Source organism: Scardinius erythrophthalmus (genome assembly GCF_964197995.2).
Source record: "Scardinius erythrophthalmus genome assembly, chromosome: 22".
NCBI classification, from domain to species: Eukaryota; Metazoa; Chordata; class Actinopteri; order Cypriniformes; family Leuciscidae; genus Scardinius; species Scardinius erythrophthalmus.
The window spans coordinates 8,323,566-8,348,757 of NC_138242.1; the positions used below are offsets into that span (position 1 = coordinate 8,323,566).

Sequence of the window (25,192 nt, forward strand, 5' to 3'; positions counted from 1 at the left end):
AACAGAAGCAGCGGCAGTACATTTCCTCTGGTTTGTTGTACATTCAAGTGAATTGAATTACATTTAAAAAAATGTGGGGGATAGGGGTTTATGGGGGAGGGGGAGGTTGGTGAATCTTCAGGGTGAATCTTCATTTCTTGTCGACTTTAAAAATGTTAAAATGTTCATGCTTTTTTATTTCCAATGTGTGAACAGCTTGTAACAAAACCTAAAAAAAAGGAGAGAGAGACCTTCCCTGACTTCCTAGGTTGTCTAAAAAAGCCTGTAGACGGATTTTTATGAGAAGGAATCGGGATGTTTTTTGCCGGGAATATCAAAATGATTTGACTTGCTCCCGAGAGCCTCTCTTCCCTTCTATGACACATGAAACAACTGCTTATACAATCTATAGTCTCACATAGTCAAATCTATAAAGTCTAAAGTCTCAAATATAGGCCTTTTTATAAAATTTATAATCAAACTATCATAACAGTGTAATTTTTATTACCTCATCTTTTGACTTGTCAAACATATCCACATCGCTATTATCAGTAGATGTGAATCAGTAGATGTGAAAGAAATGTATAAAAATGATGTTATTTAAGCCAGCGCAAAAGTAGTCGATTGCCGAGTTCACGCGCGTGATCATAGGTACTAAACCTATGCGCGTGAACTCGGCAATCGACTACTTTGGACTTCACCCGAAAACAGGATGTAAACACAGGTATTTGCGCTGGCTTAAATAACATCATTTTTATACATTTCTTTCACATCTACTGCAGTCAGATTAACTCGTGTTCACTCAGAAGGAATCACTCACATTTTCTGTGCACTTGTAATGACACATAAAGGATGTTAAGAGGCTAAAAGCAGGTTTAGTACTTGCCCCATTGAAGTCAACAGGGTGCAAATTTTAAAAATAGAATAACTCGGTGTAGGCAACACCGATTTTTGTCGTTGTTCTCTGTATTGACAGCACTCCAAATGTACAAAAAAATGAGCTCAATGTTAAAATTGACCGGAGTTCTCCTTTAACTGCTGCTTTCTCACAACTGTTGTGGGTTTATTTTGTTATTGTGAAGAAGGCATACAAAAAATATTCATCAAAACATCGCTCTCAACATTGTGGAAATGAAAAAGAACTTCGTCGTGAGTATATTCTGGCCTTGAATCACGTTCAGTCTTTTGTACATTACATTACAAACATGAGCACAAACAATATGTACCGGGCTGCAGTTCACTTAGCAGCCACCGGTAGGGTTAATAACAAGAATCACTGAATTTTCCATTTAGCTCCTTTAATAATAAATTAATATATAAAAAAGAGATAAACAAACAACTTCAGCAAGCTTTTGCCATTTGTGTGTGCAATATGGATTTGAATGAACGGTTTGTGGCTAAGATTACAGCTTTCTGAGGTTTGAGCATGGAGACGCTTCCATATCTGCACAGCCCAAAGCAGCTGATTAGAGGAGACAGCTCAATAAAGCTCAAACCAAATCAGCCTGCTTGAGTAATCTACCCGCTGATAAACGTCTTCCTCTTTTTGCATTAAACCATCCATTTGTATGAGGAATAGACATCACAATCCAGACACATATCCACAAAGATTTAATCACCCTCATTCTGACTTAATTCAGAATTGCCCCAAAAACTATTTAAAAACCTTCAGATCCACTTAAAAATGGCTGATTGGTTATTTCATTAGATATAAAATATAAAGCAGGTCATCTGAGCTTGAATGCTGCTGAACATTTTCTCATAACCATTTTTGCAAAGAATTTAATAGCTGTTTAGGTGATTTTTCCCTTGTGAAAACTGAAGTGCCTATTTGCATGTAATGTGCACTTGTAGTGTACTTCAAACCTTAAATGTATATTTAAACAAAAACTGTACTTGCAGATATTATAATATTATTTAAATAAAACTTGAGTCGAGTTACGGTGGAAGGGTGAACTCTGACCCAACATAGTGTAAGCTCAGGTCAGAACTGATGAGCATAACGGGTCAGAGTTCACCCTTCCACCGGTTTTAAATATGGATAAAAAAACAATATACAAAAAAACATCACATTGCTTCAGAACACATTTAATTACCCACTGGAGTCATGGATTGCTTTTTTGATGGATGGATGTGCTTTTTTGGAGCTTCAAAAACTATAGTCTAATATAAACTAATAGTCTTTGTCATGTTTCAAGAAGTACACTTATTTTTTGTTGACTAACATACTAAAGCACATGTAAAGAAATGTATTATAATTTTAACTGTAGTGTGTTATTTAATATTACATTTAAAGTTAGCATATTTTGAATGTACTAAATTGCAACTTCATCATTACAAATGTTTACCAACATTGTTACAAATATATTTAAACACATGACATTTTATTTTCAATAGAAATTACATTGTAGTATGTTTATTTGTTTACATAAATGCTTGTCAGAACATTCAGCAATAAAATTTAACTATATTTCAAAGACAATATAAGTAATTATGAAATTACATATTAATATGTCCTACTTGAGTCCTACTTACATGGGTCAAAAAAAGTACTCAGCTTACCGCGTTTGACAAAAAATTATATATAGAGACAGAGCACATTTAGGCCACGCCCACACCGGGGGGGGGGGGGGGGGCAATCCAAGAGAGGCTGCCTCCTTGTCATTTCTTGCTTCTAACAAAAGACAGAAATTTATGTCCTCAAACGCTCGTTTTTTGGGGTCGACAGCTTATGAAAACTTATTTCTGGGTTTCCTAGCTTGTTTGCTGTACGCCTTGTCACATAGCAGCTTTTAGGCATTATTCTGTCTTTTGTTAGAAGCAAGAAATGACAAGGAGTCAGCCTCTCGCAATGCAGAGTCAATGGAGACGGTTGGATTGTTTTCCCCCCCGGTGGGTGTGGTCTTCAGATTATGACGCGTGGCGCTCTGTCTCTATATTTTATATTTTAACTCAATTGCAATTAACATGCACTATTGCATTTAGAAATATTACATTCAGTTCATACTTAAATGTTATATTTCTTCACACTTTTAAATTTCTATTTTAATATTTTTTTTTTCTGTAAGGGTTCATGACGTACAACGTCATTTCTCCTCAAGTTCAAACAAGTACTCTTGCCGATGATTGAACCATTAACATTTCACAACCACAAAGTGTCAAATAATTGTCTTAAATCTCAACACTATATCTGTCATTTTGAAACCTAATTTTTTTAAATATTTTGCTTGAAAAGTGCACTTATGCTTTCTTAAAAACTGATTCCACTTGTTATGAAGCAATTATAAAGCATAAGATCTTGAATCTCAAATGCTTGAAATTCATGACAATGAAAAAAGGGTGGAATTCATTTTACCTTGAAGAGGAAATGAGTAATGCACAACGCTGTATTCTGCTACCTCTCTGAATTGATTATGTGCACAATGAGAATTATAGTACGTTTGTGACTCAATGCTCAGATAATCTCTGCAATCTTATTAGATACTGGACATCTAATGGAAGAATGGCGCTAGAGGAAATCAAATGTCTGCTGATGAGAGCACTTACTGCTGATCCACTTAGAGTTCGGGTCGTGAACTTTGAAGTCTTTCTTGAAGATTTCTTCCACTGTCACTTTTCCCTTAAAGGCCAGGCTATCGTCCTCACCTATAGGGAGAAAAATAAAACAGAAAAGCCTTTTAGACCTCCAAGTTTATTTATACGCCATCTCCTGCTCAGTGCATGACAAAAACTCTCTGTTTTTCAGGTTAACGGGAGGCAAACTGTATCTGCATTGGGCTGAATTGGATGACAGGCTCTTCTTAGAGGGATTTCATTTCAGTTGATTTTTCCTCTAAAAGAAGTGATAGTCTCTCTTCGCTATTGCAACTGTAGCTCTTGGGCCTGATGTGAAAACCACAGTGCTCTCTTAACGCAGTGCTGCAAAAGTCACCTCTGTTTGACACAACCTCTCTTTTGTTCAGCACACGGTATGAGTGCACCAACTCTCCGCTGGTAGTGGAAAAGCGTTTTAAATCGCACGCATTGAGAAGGAATGCGCCGGCAGAGCTTTGCATTAAATGACAGCCCCATAAGGTGAGAATGAACACCAGAATGTATTCAGTGTGTTTGACAGAGAAAGCGGGGAAGAATCTATCAACTCACGCGCACTTCATCTCGCTCAGACTAATATTACGCTGTCACTTTGACTCGTGTACGTGTGCAGGTTTGAGCGTGGGCTGGGTGCAATTCTCCAGCGCTGAAGAGGAGAGAGAAAAAAAAAAAAGAGAGGACATGGAAGTAAACACAATCAGGCGTCCCTCCAGGCTCTGCTTTAGACCAATTGAATGTTTCATTATTAAAATGGGCTTTGTGCATTTACAGCTGATGCCAGCACTAACCTGATTTATTTAGTCATAATTCCGCACATCAGATATGATCACAGAGTTCTTTCGTCTAGCATATGACTCATTTCAAATGCATTGGAAGATGCAGGAAAGGCAATATCTGATTTGTACCATTTTGCTGTCAGGATGAGCAGGATTATACATCCTAAATAAGAAGACTGCAGAAGAGTAAACATCAGAAAGCCTCAAAATATACTGTTTGGAACCAACTTAGGAAATATTTAATCTTAAAGGGCACATATTATGCAAAATTCAATTTTACATGGCGTTTGAACATAAATGTGTGTTGGCAGTGTGTGTACACAACCACCCTATAATGATAAAAAATCCACCAAGTGCTTTTTTTAAAATCCCCATAAATCATAAGCATTTTCTCAGAACCAGACTCGGGGCAATGTGATGTACTTTTTATACAAGCCCCTCCCACAACTGCTGACGGACACTGCAGTTTTAGCGTAGACCTGCCTTGAGTGAGCTAAACACAGTCCAACATTGTTTCGACGCCGGAGCAGCTGTAGGCAAGAATATCTTCTAAAGTGATTGAAGTGTTTTGTTGTTGGATGTAAGAATGAACATAGCAGTTTTCATTTACTGTCATTGTTACTCGAGGATGGATCTGTACCAACTGTTTGTGATACAGCTTACAGTCTCCGGAGCGATAGGCCTAACGTTACTTATCACGGCAGAAATGAAAGTGAGAGTGCACGTTCTTTATGACAGCTCACTTATATGGTGCACTTCTTATACTGTGTTTATTCAGCTTTTACAGTGATTTTCTGGAGTAAAACTGACTCTTCATCTTTTGTGTGATGTACAATAAACTTGGATCCGATACCGATACTGAATATCGGATTGATGCATGCTTAGTGTACTGTATGTTATGCTATTTCACAGATATCCTGCATCTGGAAATTTGTTTTTAGCTTTCTGTGAAAGTGGTAGCCTGGGTGCCAGCCCGAACCCCGCCCACAACATTTTCTGCCCTTTAAATTGCCTTGTGGACTATAGTCTGGTCCACTCTCTGGGCTATCCAGCCGCCCATTTGGAAGGAAGGGACTGTTGGATTGATTTGTCAAGCAACCAACCATAGTTTATTTTTCTTTGTGATTTTTAAGAGTGGATAAATGTGTATTTGGACATAATTGAGAGCAGAATGTACAGAAGTGTTTGAGAATATCTCATTTACTGGCTATTCTGTCTTTGCAACAGGTTTACCACATGACCAATGAATTTCATTGGCTTTTCCAATTGTTCAATATTACTGAATACAGCTTATATATATAGATACAACACTCAAAAAAGCAATTTCTAGACAAATTGTTTTAGAGCTGAACATAACTAGAAGTATATATATAAAAAAAAAAAAATCACAGATATTTCCAGGTTTTCCATGGCCATGGGAACCTAATAGTTTCAACAAGGATTTGAAGCCATAAGCCTAGCAAACTTTAGATAATCCAGTGTCTAACTCTAAGAAGCAGTTGGAGATGCAGTAGAAGGTAGTAAGTTGCTCCCAAGATAAAAGGGTCATATTATGTCTTAAAAAAAAAAAGTGCAATATGCATCAATTTTTTTGTGCAATATGCATCATGCTGTCCATGAGCGGTCCGTGAAGCCTGAGGCTGATACTAGGAAACATTTAAACGTGAGAAAACGGGGAAACTTAAAAAGTGGATAAACCTACACATTACATTAACAGCAATATATTAGGCAAACAATATAATAATCCCTGCCAGTGTGTTCAGTCAAGTGAGAATCAAAGAGTGACAACAAAAGAAATGTCTTGGGCATGTATTCAAGTTTTATGCCCTGCTGGTGTGTCTCTGTCAGAGCTGATGCATGGAGCAAAGAGGAGAAATGAGCCCAGCTGGAAGCTTCTCCACCTGACTGCTTGCTATAGAGAGACTGCAGCGTGTCTGGACTGTGCTCTGTTAAAGGGACACTTCACCCATTTGCATTAAGCTTTGCATTGTTAGAAACCCAGTCATTCTATTGAATGGTCGTGCAACACTCTCTCATTTTCCCCTGAGATGGGAGAAATCTGTTATTTACCTCTTACACTTCCTCCTACAATGACGCAAAAATCGTCATTTTGCGTCATTGTAGGAGGAAGTGTAAGAGTGGGGGATTTCTGTTGAGACTACAAGCACTAGTTCCTCATCTTTCCCAGGGGGCGGGACCCGCTCACGCTACAGACCTATTACAGATCAGTGGGTGGGACTTTACGCTCTGAAACTGAAAGCAATATCCTCCATCTTGTTTGAAGCTAAGCTAACAGGCGCTGTGGAGACAGATGTACAGTTATGACAATAGCGGAGGAGAGTACTCAATATGATATAGAAGAAGAGGATTTCGGAAGTCTGATGCTTGAATCAGGTGTTTGTGGCTACCTTTACAAGCCGCATTATAGCGAAGAGCAGCCGAGGCAGAAGACCTGCCTGCCGCGGACGAGGAGCCCGGACTGGCTCGGGTTAGGGCGGACCGGTGGCGCCGGTGATCTCACTATGCAACTACGAACCGCTACGAACACAGAGATAGAGTCCGTCTGCGGCATGATGACAATTTCTCCTGGACGAAATCTCTGAATCAGACGAGGACACGGACGTTTGTGTTGTGAACAAGTTTCCTAGTTTCGCACCGCATATGTTCTGACTGACCATCCAGGTACCATGCAATAATTCACCTTTTCGAAAGAAATACAAACAAGGAGTAATACACTAATGAGTTCGCCAACTAACTAGACATTTTGTGTGAATGTGAAATTAATTTCAAGCTCTGGCAGATATGCGCTTTCTGGATTAGTGGGAGTGGCTTGCGGAGCTGTGCAATGTGGTGCATTGTGGGAGTTGTTGTCTTTCATACAAATGCGTCCTGAAGTTATTTTTTGTCTTTTCTCGGTCACAAAGGCACCAAATTCAAAATTTATTTTACATTTCGACTACATATATGACCCACTTTAAATAAAAAGCAATGTTCAAATGGGTGAAATGCCCCTTTAAAGCTGAGCTGCCCACCATTGCAGATAGATAAATATTCATCACTGTAAACACACATTTCCTAAGTGCACTGATGCAAACACAAAAAACAATGCTCAGTAAAGTTCAGTCATGCAGACAGATTTATTAGCACTTTATTTATTAACAAGATTTTCTGAAAATGTAAGTGATAGTTATAGTAGTCTTCAAAATCAAAGCAGATATTATTAAAATTATTTTTCAGGTATTCAGCAGCAAAGTACTTCTAGAAAAAATATTTGGTGGACAGTAATTTTCTACATAATTAGGTACATAATTTAGTTGAAAAAAAAAAAAAAACTAAAATAAAAACATAAGCGCTAAATCTTCACAGTTTTAAAATACTTTGAATTCAAAGTCTGTTGTGATATAACAGACACCAGGTATAGGGAATATAAAATAAAAAAATAAAAACAGCAATAAACTCCTGCTAGATAAAGTCTTTTCATGCAAATTCATAGACCTTTATCTACAGACTAAGTATAATAATTGTAATATCGAATCATATCGGAGAGAGTAGTTTCATCGCGCTGACTGTCGTAACATGAAATGCCTTTTTAATGCTGAACGGAGAATGACTGACAGCGGCAGCGGAGGAAAAATTTCCGTTAACTTAAACTAACTTAGGCTGGCTTTGGAAGACTCGGAGTATGGTGCATAAAAGTGCAAAAAAACATTCATGGTGCTTTATAATATGTTTTTGCCTTTTGTGGAGCTTAACAGTAACCACCATGAGTTCACACAGAATCAGATTTGGATAGGTCCCGTCTGACTGATACCCGATCCGTCAACAATTCCGGGTGGAATATTGGATCCGATACCGATACTGAATATCGGATTGATGCATGCTTAGTGTATGGTATGCTATTTCACAGATATCCTGAATCTGGAAATTTGTTTTTAGCTTTCTGTGAAAGTGGTGTTAATGTGTGAAAATTCTTTTATGGATGCCTTTGCATAATACAAGAGTAGTGAAGAACCTCTCCCAGAAATTCACAGCTAAGAAAATGACGAAAATTAGGACCATGTAACTGAACAAATAAGAAAATGAGGACAATCACAGGCATTAATTAAAGAGCAGCAAGAGCTTTCATTAGCTGCAGAAATGGGAGATGATCTCCACTTCAAAGTGAGAACAGCTGAATGAAAGGAACTTTTGTTATTTAAGAAGATTACAGTGTTATCTGTAAGACTGTAGGTCTAACGTACTGCTGATTTCATATGCACTGCTCTTTTGTTTGACAGACATGTGGATCTTTCTTGTCAGCCCTTCGGCCCAAAGTTAATGAAACGATTAAAAGGAAATGAATACCTTCCGGTTCAGTGTATGATTCATTATTTTTCTTAATATATGCTGCTTCGTTGTTGTGGAGCAGAATAAGAGAGTGTTATTTTCATCATTTGCTGATGTGAAAATGCAACGTGAATGCTGAGGAAGGAACATTATTAAAGGCCATCTGTATTTTTGATGCATTGACAATGTTTTCACTGAATCTTGTGCTTTAAAAGATGTGCACACAGGATTGTCTATGTACTCTGACTTTGTTGGTATTCATGAGAGAGGCTGGTGTAAATGACTCAATTCACTGCTGTCAGCTTAGATATCAGCAAAATATTTAAAAGGCGTTTAAAAGAACTTTTTTTGGGGGGAGAATTACTCTGGCAATCGCACTGAAAAAATCCTGGAGAGTCGGAAGGTGACTTGGCTGATCTCTACGCAGAATGAAAGTGCAATTTCTGTAACAACAGGACAGAGAAGAGAAAATAACTCTGGGAAGGTTATCTGACAGACCCCCCACTATGGTGCCACGGAGCGCAACGGTTCCTGAGAGATTTGTGCGAAAAAGGAGTCCTTCCCGGAAAAATAAGTTTCCATCACAAACCCTCTGAGGAATGAGCTTCTCTGACATGTCCAATTAGCTGTCAGTGTGTCAGTCAAGCGTCAGTCTTCAGTGAGAAGTGTTTTCTTTAAAAATAATAATAATAAAGCTGAGATAAAAGAAGACCTGACCCAGTTTTCCAGTCAAAGCACTGATCGAGCCCCATCATATCAACCAATCCATTACATGAAAGAGAGGACATGTCACAGTGAGACACGGGCAGAGATTGAGAAAAAACACCAGGACAAGAGGACATCCAGAGAAACATCATGATGGAGTGTGGTGGGGTGTCAGGAGCGTTTTGTACCTGGCAGTGTGGATAACTCTGAACTGTTCATCAGCAGGCAGAGGGGAGGAGGATGAACTGACAGGGGCTCTATTACTAAGACCTCCTCCTGGGACTTCTGGGAAGGGCAATGTTTTTTAAGTTGAAATTTACTTTAGAAAAAAAGGCTCTGTAAATTGTAGGAGGTTATAGATTTACAACATAAATATAATAAATAAATACATGTATAATAAATAAATTATATATTATAATAGAAAGATTTTGAAATAGAAAATGTCCCCTGACAAAATATCTTAAGTTTACCTCGAGCATATACATCTAAATTAAATCCATCCATCCATCCACCCACCCACAAACCCATCCACCCATCCATCCACCCACCCATCCATCCATCCACCCATCCATCCATCCACCCATCCATCCACCCACCCATCCATCCATCCACCCACCCACCCATCCATCCATCCACCCACCCATCCATCCACCCACCCACCCACCCATCCACCCATCCATCCACCCACCCATCCACCCACCCATCCATCCATCCATCCACCCACCCACCCATCCATCCACCCACCCACCCATCCATCCATCCACCCATCCATCCACCCACCCACCCATCCATCCATCCACCCACCCATCCATCCACCCACCCATCCACCCATCCATCCATCCATCCATCCACCCATCCACCCACCCATCCACCCATCCATCCATCCATCCATCCATCCACCCACCCACCCATCCATCCATCCACCCACAAACCCATCCACCCATCCATCCACCCACCCATCCACCCACCCATCCATCCATCCACCCACCCATCCATCCATCCACCCACCCATCCATCCATCCATCCATCCACCCACCCATCCATCCACCCATCCACCCATCCATTACCATTTTAAAGTTTGTGGTCTGTATGATTTTTTTTTGTTTTTTGAAAGCAGTCTTTTATGCTCACCAAGGTTGTATTTATTTGATCAAAATAACAGTAATATTGTAACATTTTACTACAGTTTTAAATAACTGTTTTCTATTTGAATATGATTTACATTTGTATATTTTCCTATAATAACAAAGCTTAATTTTCAGCATCAGTACTCTGAATCAGTATTCATTGTGCTGATTGATTGATTTGCTGCTCAAGAAACATTTATTATAATCACTGTTGGATTATTATTATTTTTTTTTTTTTTTTATAAACAGAAAGCTTGAATAACCACTTTTATTCAAAATATAATCTTTTGTATAAATGTATAAACACATTCACTGTAATGTTTGATCAATTTAATGCATCCTTGCTGAATAAAACAAAAATGTATACCATAAATGGCCATATTAACTGTCTTAATAATGTTGCCTGGTCTTCTGTATGATTTATCATGCACATTAATTCAAAGAGAGAAAAAGAGTTTGTCTTTTTAAAAACTTTTTTCCACCTCTACAGCAAAAAAAAAAAAAAAAAAAAAAAAATATTTTTTTTTTATACATATATATATATATATATGAAATTATTTGAATATTTCCTATGATAAATCAAACAAGCATTTACAATGCTGCAATTTGTAACGTCCATATTACTGATTGTATGGTTGGAAATGTAACTCATAAACAGGTGCACGCTCGTGGTGGTGTGTGCCTGGGTACGAAAATGATATACTTGAATTTTGCATATTTTATGGTAACCTTATCAATGTAATATAAATTGTTAAATGCAGTGTTATTAATTGAGTTACAATTGGGAATACAAATGTGAAATCCATGAGTACTGAGAGTATTGAACATAGGGGTAGGCGCACATAAGCTTTCTTGCTACAGCCTACTCCTTTTGAGCTTCCATTACTGTGTAAGTTTATGACTTCTGTAACAAACATGATTGTGAACAGCTCAAATAAACTAAACTAAACAATACAAAAATAATTCAAGTTCTGAAAAGTATATGTTCATTTATGCACTCCATACTTGGTCGGGGCTCCTTTAGCATGAATTACTGCATCAATGCTGCGTGGCATTGAGGCGATCAGCCTGTGGCACTGCTGAGACGTTATTGAAGCCCAAGTTGCTTTGAAAGCAGCTTTCAGCTCATCTGTATTGTTGGGTCGGTTGTTTCTCATCTTCTTCTTGACAATACCCCATAGATTCTCTATGGGATTCAGGTCAGACGAGTTGGCTGGCCAATCAAGCACAATAATATCATGGCGAGCAAATCCGTCAGTAGTTATTTTGGCACTGTGGGCAAGTGCTAAATCCTGCTGGAAAAGGAAATCGGCATCTCCATGAAGCTTGTCAACAGATGGAAGCATGAAGTACTCTAAAATCTCCTGGTAGACGACTGCGTTGACTTAGGCCCTGTCCCATTTCTCCCCCCTTAAAACTTCCACTTGGTTTTGAGTGCCCTCGAAAGTAAAGTCCCCTCAACGAGGGGAAGTGGAGTTGAAGATCTTTCCCTATGAAATGGGACACCACTATATGCAAATTATATATAACTATCCCAGTTATGATCAGGATATAAGTATCCATAATAATATGCTAGAAATCTAATAAAGTAATCAAATGTAAAATAACACAGCATAGTTTATTATAGATAGATTAATGCTCATTAAAGCTAAAGTTATTCATTCAAGAGCTGGGAGTAATTTTCTCTTTGCCTTTAGTTGTTTTATTCACATTAAGGTGTAATCATTAGCAGGTTTATTAGACGCTGCCACTTTAAGACCGAATGCAGATCTAATACACATTTTCTCCCAACTATTCCACAACTAACTCCCATTTAAGACATAAACTGTGTTAAAGTGAATCTCCAAACCGGTCATTTAGCCATATTTTTGTCTGTACTTGATCGTTTAGACGCGCACATGAAACCCAAAGTATAGTTTGCTTGTCTAACGTTAGTTGCAGTCCGTTTCCGAACGCGGGCCGCCATGGGAACAGGATCAACGTCTCTGCGCGGATTATTGTGCTTATTATAGCTATTTTTACAATCAAACACGTCCCACAATTTAGAATCAGCTGACACCGCATTTTACAGCAATCACTGATTGTGTTTAGTGCTGTTTGGGTTTAACGTTAGGGAGAAGTGACAGCGGGCTGTGAAGAAAAAGATGAAGCACTAGACGAAAATAAAATTAGATTAACTACCCAGATAAGATGTATATTTCTCTCTCGAAGCACTCGGCAGGTATGAACATCGTCAGATAGCTTCGTGAAATATTTTCTAACATTAGTGTTCAAAACTTAACAGTAACTTGGATATGCATTAAACTAACATATTCCAACATATTTAGAAATTTTAACATGCTTATTTGCGGAAATATTATTACAATTTAATTATTCCTTTCCAGCGGTGTCCACCATCTTGTTTAAAAAAATTACCGGCTTGCTGAGTCCGCAAGGTATCCTGGGTAATTTCACCTTCCACTTCGTTTTAAGCCTGCATCGGACCGCACTATGTTTTGAGGGTTGATTTTAAGGGGAGAATAGCACTCCCCCTTGCTCTTTAGAGTATTGGGACACCCTACCCCTACACGAGAACGCGCAAAATCAAGGGTTAGGGCAGAAATCTAGGGTAAGGGGAGGTATTGGGACAGGCCCTTAGGATTTGATGAAATATAGTGGACCAACTCTAGCAGATGACATGATACCTCAAATCATCACTGACTGTGGAAACGTAATACTCTGAGTATTAAGTCCTCCAAACTCTGGGACCTTGATTACCAAATTAAATGCAAAATGTAATTTCATCTGAAAACTTTGGACCACTGAGCTACAGTCCAGCTCTTTTTTCTTTTTCTCTTTAGCCCAGGTAAGACGCTTCTGACGTTGTCTCTGGTTCAGGAGCTTAGTACTAGGAATGTGACAGTTGAAGCCCATTTCCAGAAGACATCTGCGTGCTGGCTCTTGATGCACTGACTCCAGCTTCAGTCCACTCCTTGTGAAGCTCTCCCAAGTTCTTGAATTTTTCCTTCCAGCCAACTTTCCATGAACATGCTTCATACAGCGCTCTTTGAACAGCCAGCCCTTTCAGCCATGACCTGTTGTGGTGTCAATGATCGTCTTCTGGACAACTGTCAAGTCAGCAGACTTCCCCATGATTGTGGTTGAGAGTACTGAACTAGACCGAGAGATGCCCAGTATATATACTTTATGATTGGTAATTTAATCAAGTTTGAAATTAAATATTGTAATATTTTGAGGTAAGTGTTTTTTTTTTTTTTTTTTATATAGCTGTATATAGGCCTTGATTATCGACATTAACATAAAAAATGGTTTGAAACATTTTAGTTTATGTGTTATTAGTCTAGAATATATTACATTTTCACTTTCTTAAATAACTGATGAAAAAAAGACAAAAAATATATTTATAATTATTATATAGTATGTTAGGGGTGTGATGAGATTTCTCGTTGAGTGAAAAGCTGTCTCGTGATATCACCCTGATAGAGCGTGAGGGTGAAATTAGCATAGAATATGCCACCGCTACATTAACATTACACCGCCTCCACTGTCGTTTCGCTGCTTTTATATAAATAAACAACCATTGTAAACTATTGTAAACGTCTTCTCTACTCATCCAAATTTGCAGTGGCACACAGTGCAGCAGGAATCAAGGTTCACTGATCGCATGATGGCGGATGACAAATATCTTCTCTTGTAGAATGTGCTCCCTATACACAGAGTATTATGGAAGTAAAATAATGTCAAATGTTTTTGAAACAAAAAGCCTGTTGAATTGCACTACTTGAAAAAAAAATAGGCATTGCATTAACCATGCTTGCATTTTAATGCATTGTATTTTTAGGGCTTGCATTTTTATGGGCTGAAATTCAGCATGGTTGAATATTTAAGCTGTGAATATTTCAATTAAAAACATTTCAAACACATTTTCATTATTAAAAATTCAATAATCCATATTCACCTTTCATATTTCACTTCCAAAATATTCAAACTGTTTAAAAATACAACCTATAATATTCAACAGGCAATTTTCTGTCCATTTTATTTCGCTTTGCAAAATTCGCTTCCACAAATTCAGTGGTTCAAATTCGACAGTAAATTCAACGGAACTGCAGGAAAAGTAATAGATTACCGAGATACTCTCCATCTGCTGTTAGTCAACCTCACCAGCAGGTGGTGCAAAAGCGCTTGTTGTTGACGAAGACCAGCAACAGTTAGAGCAAGCCATTCATTCATAAAACTCATTTAACAGCAATGCAAGTGTATTTGTGATTATTATGACGGCGGTTTTATGTTAAATTCAGTGTCTTCACGGTTACTCTCCCTGTGTAGCCTACAAGCATCTTTCTCTACCGTGAACAAGATTATAATGTTATTCCCCGATGCGGATATACAGATCCAATATTACATTTTTGAGGTTGACATATATTTCTCTTGGTTGTTTAGTTGCCTTAACTTTATATTGTGGCGATGTGCTGCATGCAAGCTATTAGGGTTTCCCTTAATACTTAAGGATTCCCCAGCTGGACATATAAAACGCTTAACGTATAGCTTAATGGACTAATTACAGTGATATAAAAGACCAAACTCGCAGGCAAGCAGATTGACTCAGAATAACGCGCAAAGTTTAATGCTGAGCGTTTCCCCAGTGATAGACTGGCATTGACGTTGGACATTCGCACATTTAGGGACCGTCTCTAAAGTGTATACTACTTTGGTATACACGTTTCTAACTTCAATAGCATTTGAATAGAACGATTTACAGTCATAAAACCAACTGTAAAGTGTTCATGTAGTGTCAGGCATAATGCGCACCCTTTGGATTTTTGATATTTATTCAAATAAATTAAAGTTTGCTATTGAAGTTAGAAACGTGTATGCCAATGTTTTATGCAACTTTTGAGACGGTCCCTAAATGTGCGAATGTCCAATGTCAAGCCAATTTTACATTTATTAGGCTACATTTAGTCATTTATTTAGCAGACGCTTTTATCCAAAGCGATTTACAGTTAAACTAACAATAGGAGGACAACAATATGCAAGTGCTATGACTCTTCCCAGTTTAAGCTAATGCAATACACGTAGGCATAGCCTATACTATATATATATATATATATATATATATATATATATATATATATATATATATATATATATATTAGAGGTGGGCATAGATTAATTTTTTTAATCTAGATTAATCTAGATTAATTTTTAAATTAATCTAGATTAATCTAGATTAAAATGGCTCATTTGAATTCTGCCGAAGGCATTCAGAATATGTGTGCTATCCAAATAATGACTATAAAAGTTAGTCTTTGAGAACGGGTTTCTCAAGCCAGGTGGCGCATTAGACCAGGGGCTCATCTCCTGTTTCCAAAATGCATCACAAACTGCTTGAGAAAGCTGTTCTACTCAAGTTACTACTGTACTGTTACCGTCCGTAGGCAACATTAGGTAGGCCTATGTTATTATCAACTACTGTTGAAGATTTTATTATTTAGAAAATAAGTAATTTAACTGTTTATTTGTACACTATTATTTCCTTGTCTGTGGGAGACTTTGGCTGACTTTGGAACCTGAGAGCACAAGGTGTTGTCACAGCAGAAAATTCTATTTCAGTAATGTCACATGGTACAAAACTATTTCTCAAAATACCTATAGAATGTATTACCATGTTTGGGACAAGGAGAGGGTATATACGTTTGCTGGGCAATTTTTCTGGAGGGTCTTGTCTGCAGAGGGACACTCGGCTTTGTTTGTTAATAAAGTCTAATTTTTTCTGATGTCAAATATCTCTGAAGTCATTCCCCTGAAAATAATTAAACCACAACAAATGGCGACCCCGGCAGGACGTGGCTTAGGAGCTGAAGGAGCCACGAAGGGATCGCTGGTGACTCACACAGACAACAGTGGCCGCTGTACTTTGAGGTGAGCAGTTTTTGCTTTTGAATAAGGTGTATGTGTTAGTCACCAGTGGCCCGGATGTGGTAAGAAAAGCTTCTCCAAATTTAAAGAACTTAAAAAGTGATGTTTGATGTCAGAAAAAATTGCATGCATTGTCTTTGTATGTCAAGTAGTTTGTAAAGGCGCGGGGGAGCTCCCAATAGCGTTTTACCATTATTTATGCAATCCGGTGAGGATTTTATGAATACTGGTACTGCTGGTTTGGCGCAAGGATTTGTATTTACTGATAAAGGATATCAGTGGTTTATCTGTGCTTACTTTGAGAAGTATAGCATGTGCACAGATGGTTAGCTCACGGATACCGCTTTGTTAAACAAAGTTTTAACGAAGGACTGCTATGGGTGAAGCTGGAAAAAATAGAGGTTTTAAAAGTCTATAGGTTTAGAGTAACGGTTACCGCCTCGAATGCGAGGGACTGCTCGGGTTACTAAAATTATATAGGATAGTTAAAAGTGTCACTGTGTTGATTAGTGAATCTGTTAATGTATTGTTCAGATCTGACAGGGAGTACAGAATAGTTTGTGTGTGTAAGTGTTTATGGGATCCTGTGTCTTGTGTGACTGTGCCTGTGGTTGAAAATAAGTGACCTCTGACCCTGGTTGCTTGAAGGGACAGAGAATGTGTGAATGACCTGTGAATGAAGGGACTGAAATGGTGTGTATTAGAAAAAGAAAAAAAGAAAAGTAAGGGAAAACAATTGTTTCAAGATATTAGCTTAGCAGAATATAGTAGTATAAAATAAGTTAAAATAATAAGATATATAGTTAATCAATAAATGTAATGATAAATATTAATAGATGAATATAAATATGATTGCACGTGCTTAATATATTATATATTATATCTGAAGACGTCTAAAATTTGTATCTCATTATCCCTGACGACAGAGTGGAAAAAGTATCCCATTGCAGATAAATAAGTTTGTGTTAAGAGAAAAATAATTGGTGCAGTGCTGAAGGTTAGCGAGATTGAGTGACCAAGTTTCAAAAGTCAAAAATACTTTACAGAAGTTGATGAGAGTAAAAAATAAGAGGAATTCCTTGATGATTGTTGAGAAACATACTAGATTATTGTGAACACAGCATGCAAATATAGAAGAAAGATTGAAGTCTGATTTTATGATAGGGAAAATTATTCAACTGTATTATTCTCAGATAATCAAAGTTAGAATTATTGCTGATATTGCTTTTTCCTGCAATGAAGAACTGCTTATTAATAGAATGAGGGAAATGCTATGGTCAACCAGTGAGATTTTTATATAAAAGAAATAGTGAAAAGATGCAGGTTAAAAAAGTGGCATGTAGATAAAGAGCTAATAGCTTATATGTAAAAGTTCAATTTGACTCATAAAGATCTCTGAGTGTTCAAATTGCAGATGGAAACAGAGCCCTGTGGAAGCAACAAGAGGGCAAAGGGCAAAGACATGAATGCAGAGACACGAATGCAGAGAAGAAGAAGAGAATGGGTGAGGGGTTCTCAGCTCCCCTCCTGAAGTTCAAAAAGACTCAGAAAGATTGAGTTAATGCAAAGACTGGAAAAGGTGAATCTTTCACTTGAGACTTTTCCTGAAAACAAAGACAAATCCTGAGATGCAAAACTGTTACAGGATTGATCAAAATCCCAAACTGAGAAGAGACAGAGAAGCAGCAGAGCCTATATTCCACTCTGCAATGGCCTTTGAGTGACAGCAAGGCTGAAAAACATGTCAACAGACACTGATCTAAAAACAGAAGAACTGACCCTTACGGCAAATCTTATGAACACTCTAGAGATTGCTTCAAATTTAGTTCATTATTATATTAACTTAATTCATTCTGATTATTCACTGGTCTCATGGCAATTCTTTATATTCTCTGCTAAACTAACCCTCTCTGCTTTTTCAATAGGTACAAGTCCAGCTCTATAAGAAAAGAAAATACAGAGAAGTGGGTGCTCAACTCACAAAATAGTTAAAACTGAGGCTGGATTTGGTATAGTGAGGCTATTAAATTAGACAACTATAGGGCTAAAAGCATGATAGAATTATTCTCTGGCAAAGAAAAAGACACAAAATGTCAAAGAATTATTTTTGTTTGCAAAACAAAAACACTGGTCACTCCATCTTGTTTTAATAATTTTCTAGAGATAGATTGGAGAAGGATAAATAACTCCAAAAGTCCAAAAATATGAAATTAAAAATGCTGTCAAAACTGGGAAAATGAGATGGAAATGTTATTGGCCATGGATCCAAGATTAGGCAGAGATCTCCAATTTTATTCTTAAAGAAGCTCATGAGCAAAAACAAAAAGAATATGAAAAAGTAGACCAAACAAAAAGTAAAATGCATTTGAGAAATTACAATTGGCTGTCTTACTCTCAACTGCACCATACTAAGGTCTATTATTCTGAAATATTTAATCTATTAGAGTTTGAAAAAAGAAAAAGGGATTATAACAACAGTGGTAAACTAAGCATTAAGATAACTGACACTTCTGAATAGTGTTTGAATAGCTGTTGTGACGTTGTCTGTCAGACCTTTGGAATTCCACAGCTAAATTTGTAAGTTCCGCATTTAGAGCACAACCTGCGGAAGAAGAATGTGTGATGGCCATGAGTGACTGATTATGAATGAATGAGTGTACACTAAGGCAATCAATTATTTTGCCTACAGCTGTATCTAAATTTCATATGTGGGCCCACAGGGCATATTCTGCCCAATAATGACCATGGATGGATTTGGTTAATTTCCTGGTCGAAACTGTAGTGACAATAGAAAAAGAAAATGAAAAAAAAATTGCAAAAGAAAACAAAACAGTACTATATTTTGCGCAGCGCCTAACACATCTGACTTTCCTTTCAGAATATCATGATGGAGCATAACACATCTGACTTTCTTTTCAGCATATCATGAAGGAGCTGACTTTTTATCAAAAGTATGAAATATTGTCTTGTAACTTTTGTCTTTTAGCAAAGTGGGTTGAGTGTTGTCCAAGATGCCTGATAACTAGTATGCTGATAGTGGGACTCAAAACAATGAGATAACTGAGCTGAATTGACTAATTGTAAAAAGTAATATAGGGGTAAAGCCCTACTGCTAATGAGCTGAAAACACACAAAAGAGGCCAGAACACCACTCAGCCCACATGATCATTTTACAGATGACACCAAGAAGGACAATGGGCCAGATGAGCAGATGATTTAAATTGTTGTTGTCACTAACTGAACTAACAGAAATAATGAAGGTTTCATTCACAGATGAGAACAGTTCAATTCCAGGAAGGTTTCTGGGACGATTCAAACAAAAAGAACCAGTGACAGTGCCTTGTCATCTCAGAAGAAGCTTGAACATTGATCAGCAACTGACATTTGAGTCCATGGCTCTCAACTTAAAATACGCCAAACGACTCCAGGAAACCCCCACAACAGCGAGTGAGGTTTCAAGGACATGCTGGCAATGACCTTCCCTTGCCAATGAGAGAAAAGGAAAAAGCCAATTACAACTCACAATGATCTCATGAATGGAAAAAGAAGAACTTTAAATGAAAAGTTGCAGAATAAGAAACTTTCAAGGAGTTGTGCAAAGAAGAGAGAATCAACAGAGATGAGTACAAGTTCAAACAATAGTCAACATCAACCAAACTGTCTTTAAATTTAATGTTAAAGCCCTTGAATACACTAGTAACAACTTAATAATAACCCCACCAGAAAGAGAAAAATTATTGAATTAAAGAATATATCAAAAACAACGTAAAAACGATAATGAAAAATCAGAAAACAAATGAAAATAATGAATGATAAGCGACTAATTCAAGTAACTGTCATAGCACAGTGCGAATTAAGACAAGTCATGAAGGAAAATACAAATAGACCTAAATGACATTTTAAAATAGATCATAATGGGTACTCGAATGTAATTTGTCAATAAAACGGGTATACATAATTAATTTAAGGCTACAGTTGAAAATTAAAGAAAGATTAACACTGGCTATTAACAAATATTTGATTTCATTTATGATTTGAATTATGATTTGATTCAATATGCTATTTGACTAATTAAATGTATTTTAAATGGTGCTAATAGAACGACCACCTCAGATGGAAATTGTTCAAATTCAATAACAAACAAATTGTTATAGCATATAGACTGTTCAATACCATGTAGATTATTGCCTTATGAACAATCTATATGGTGGTACCAGAGGGGGATAAGAATGACAGGTTACTGCACAAAAACATACTTTTGAATATTCTCAAACCAGATGCACAGGTATTCACCTGTGCAAGGGGGGAGGGATTAAAAGAATAAGGAAGGACAATAATTAAAAGGCTAAATTAAGAATAAGGAAAAAGAATAAGGAAAATTAAATAAAAGGCATTTTTTGCAATTGTTGACTGTATACCAGAGAAATTTGCGACAAAAATAAAGGTAGGAAAGGAACAGTGACAAAAATAGGCCATATATCAGTACCAGAAGGACTAATAAAACTCTTGGTAATGGATTATATGAACAAGATAGAGATGGGTAAAGGCAATGAGATCAACAGAGGAGGGTCAAGAGAAGTAATTAAATTTAAGACCAAAGAATTATTCCTTAGATTTGAAATTCTATCAGAAATAAGTTTAGATAATGGTTTAGCAGTCATTCTAGAAAAATTGAAATTAAAATTATTTGTATGCAAAAACGTAAATTACAGAAAGGAAGTTTTAACAATAATTAAGTTATAATGCTTTATGTTTGAAAAGGTTAAGGAAAAAACTTAGTTATACAGAAAAAGAAATGACCATACAATGAATATGTAAGATAGTATAAAAAGTTATTTTCGAGAGTTATTTTTTCTAATTGTCTAATGAGTTCATTGAATGACTTTTATGAAGTAAATGTAACATTGCTCTTGAAGCTTTCTTAGTTTGAGTGATTACATGTGACATAATTAAGTTAATTCATGATAGTTCATTTAGAAATTAGTAGAAAGGAAGAAAAGGTATTCAGTTAAGGTATGCTTGAACTGAGGAGCTATAATGAGAAAAAGCTGCAACACGTGAGATATTTATTGTTTAAATTTGATAATGAAGTAGACAGAATTTGAAATGTAAAACATTATAACAAAGAAAATTGTGAGTGTTATGGTTGTACATCAACTAAAACATGACTGACTAAAAAATTGATTCTTTAAAAATAAGTGAATTGACGTTCCTTCATAAAAATAAGAAGCGAATAAAAAAGAGAAAAAGTTATTTTTACCCAGCCCTATTTTAAATCAAAATTCATATGGATTATGCGAAATAAACATGCAAACTAAATCATTTATTCTTCTATAATCAGCAGAGATTTATTATAATGATTTGCCTTTATAATAATGAAAACAATTACATGAAAAAAGTAGAATGACTTTACAATTGAATAAAAAAGTTAAGGAAAGCTTGATTTAAAAGATTAGAAATGTTTTTTGGAGTTGCAATATTGAAAGGGGGTTATTATTCTGTTGTGTACTTCCCATATTAAGAAGATAATGAAAACTAATTTGAGAGGGCAACTAAATCATATATTATTAAGATTGAGCTTATAAACCAAATTAAGATTTACAATCATTGGACGTTGATTGAAGTACCTCGGATAAGGATGAAGAAGAAAATGAATAAGCCAGATCCTGAGTGTCTGGGTCGAAGAGGATATCTACACCGCAAGAGAACTCTTAACTGTATAAGGGATTTTTGTGTTTGACATGTTCTACATAACTGTGACAATAAGACAATGCTGAACCAATTTCATCCACACACTTGTAACAATGTTTGATGGTTGATTAGGGAGGATTCGAGTCTTTTACTTTCTCCATTGAAAAAGAAAAAACAACTGAAAGAAAGAAAATGTATGGAGAAAGATGTTTGGCTCGATTGCTCCTCCGGAGTATGGTGGCATAATTTCAGTCATTGAAAATAAGAATGAGTGACTTAATTTAGTCACTAAGGTAGTATAACTGAGGGGACTGGATTTTGAAACTACACTCTGGAAAAGGATAGCGAATGTGGGGCTTAAATAAGCCCCAGAGGAGGGAATGTTGAAGATTTTATTATTTAGAAAATAAGTAATTTAACTGTTTATTTGTACACTATTATTTCCTTGTCTGTGGGTGACTTTGGCTGACTTTGGAACCTGAGAGCACAAGGTGTTGTCACAGCAGAAAATTCTATTTCAGTAATGTCACATGGTACAAAACTATTTCTCAAAATACCTATAGAATGTATTACCATGTTTGGGACAAGGAGAGGGTATATACGTTTGCTGGGCAATTTTTCTGGAGGGTCTTGTCTGCAGAGGGACACTCGGCTTTGTTTGTTAATAAAGTCTAATTTTTTCTGATGTCAAATATCTCTGAAGTCATTCCCCTGAAAATAATTAAACCACAACACTACTAGGCTATCAATTAGGGATGGGCGATATGGCCTAAAATCCATATTGTGATATAGCCTACATTGCAGCCTCTTGCGATAACGATATTATAATAAAAACATTTCAGAACAGGTTACACAGACCCTGCTAAACAACTGCTAAAGGTTTTTTTTTTTTTTAAAGGGTGCATGTAGTTTTGAGAACATATATTGTGCAAAACTGTAAGTATACAACATAATTTTGCAGATAAATAAAATTTAAGTACACTAGCTGCAGAGACTTAAGTAGGTCTAATGTTTATTATGGCTTGGAGCTTATGAAACCCCAAATTTAAAATTAGAATATTCTAACTGATGTCTTTTCAGTTAAAAAGAAACACAACAACGATTCTTTAAAACGGGCGCAGACAGAGATTATGTTCTACACCACTCAGATATATTGGGAATAATACGCGCGCGCTGGTATTCAGTGATATGTTTCGTTTTGAATTTGAGGTGATAGAACGGATTAGTCGTGTGTTAACTTACCGAACTGTTACACCACACAGTCTACGTCGGACGGCTTAAATCCGAACCAAGTCCAAATAATGAATGTTGCACCGATCTTTTACACCAGCTTTAACTTTCAGCCGTGTTTACTTAAGATGACGACGAATATGATGCGTTGCTGCCGGGTGTACCTCGCGGCCGCGGGTAGATTGCGTCATCATAGCTTGTGTAGCTTGAGCCAGCTCCCAACCCAACTTGGAGAATAGATTAACGGCGATATTTTTTTTATCGCGCGCGTTAACGCCGATAACGGCCCACCACTAATATATATATATATATATATATATATATATATATATATATATATATATATATATATATATATATATATATATATATATATACTGTAGAGAGAGAGAGAGAGAGAGAGAGAGAGAGAGAGAAAAGAGAAGAGAAAGTGTTAGTATTGATCAAGTGTTGATTTTATGCCAGTATCACGAAACGCTCAGCATGAAACTTTGCGGGTTACGTTCATATTCTTAGTCCATCGAGCCTATATAGTAGCCTACAGCCTACATCCCCAATAAGGTGTGAGTTTGGTCTTTTATATCACTGTATTAGTCCATAAACTACGTTAAGCGTTTTGTCCCGACAGAAGGGGAATCCTCGAGTGTGAGGTATTGAGGGAAACCGATTATAATCCTGTTCATGTAGAGAAAGCTGATGACATGCTACACAGGGAAAGTAACAATGAAGTATTTGAATGAAACTTTTGTGTCTTTATCATCTTTTCCGCATATATACTGACACAGCTCATTTTCATTTTATGAATGAATGTCTTGCTCTTACTGTTGCTCTTTTTTCTTCAACAACACGAGCTTTTGCACCTCCTGCTGGTGAGGTTGACTAACAGCAGATGGAGAGTATTTTGGTAATCTATTGCTTTTCCTGCAGTTCCGTTGAATTTACTGTCGAATTTGAACCACTGAATTTGTGGAAGCGAATTTTGCAAAGCGAAATAAAATGGACCAAAAATTGCCTGTTGAATATTATAAGTTGTATTTTTAAACAGTTTGAATATTTTGGAGGTGAAATATGAAAGGTGAATATGGATTATTGAATTTTTAATAATGAAAATGTGTTTGAAATGTTTTTAATTGAAATATTCACAGCTTAAATATTCAACCATGTTGAATTTCAGCCCATAAAAATGCAAGCCCTAAAAATACAATGCATTAAAATGCAAGCATGGTTAATGCAATGCCTATTTTTTTTTCAAGTAGTGCAATTCAACAGGCTTTTTGTTTCAAAAACATTTGACATTATTTTACTTCCATAGAGTATGTGCGATTGCGAACCCGAAAGTGAAAATGAAACGTGTGCTCCCTGATGCGCGCAAATTAGGCTGCATACAATAGTCTTTCTCCCAATATCAAACCTATCTCTGGACTGTGTAGCTGTGGCTCTGGTCTCTGTTTTGGTCTCTGTTTGCACTTTGAATATTGAGAGAGTACTGTAACGTCTGAAGAACGACAAACAAGGGTGGCTCCGTTTCTGAACTTTTAATTGGAACGCAAGAACAACTGTACACAAAACGCACCAGCCAACTCACTCGATCGTTTCTCTCGATCGTTACTCTTTACCCGAACTCACTGCCGGCACAAAATAAAACAGCAATTTCACAACAATTATAAAGAGTCTGTGTGCTACAGTACTTAATTGCACTTGCACTTGTTGTTTGCACTTAATAATACTAAGAGAAAACTGTTATTTATTTTTGTTATTTATACTATTTCTATGTTCAATTTGTGGAAATGAGTTCAATTAGGAGGTCACACACAGCCTCAATCAGAAGTTTGATTGAATTAGAAA

General features: G+C 36.7%; 1 protein-coding gene across 1 annotated transcript in view; it reads right to left on the reverse strand.

The window, feature by feature from the left end:
* The window catches only part of dpp6a (dipeptidyl-peptidase 6a), a 202,992-nt gene that overhangs the window by 87,815 nt on the left and 89,985 nt on the right, over positions 1-25,192 (reverse strand). Inside the window, exon 3 of the mRNA XM_081352579.1 lies at positions 3,526-3,624. Coding sequence (XP_081208705.1) covers positions 3,526-3,624 — 99 coding nt within the window. The remainder of the gene's footprint in view (positions 1-3,525; positions 3,625-25,192) is intronic.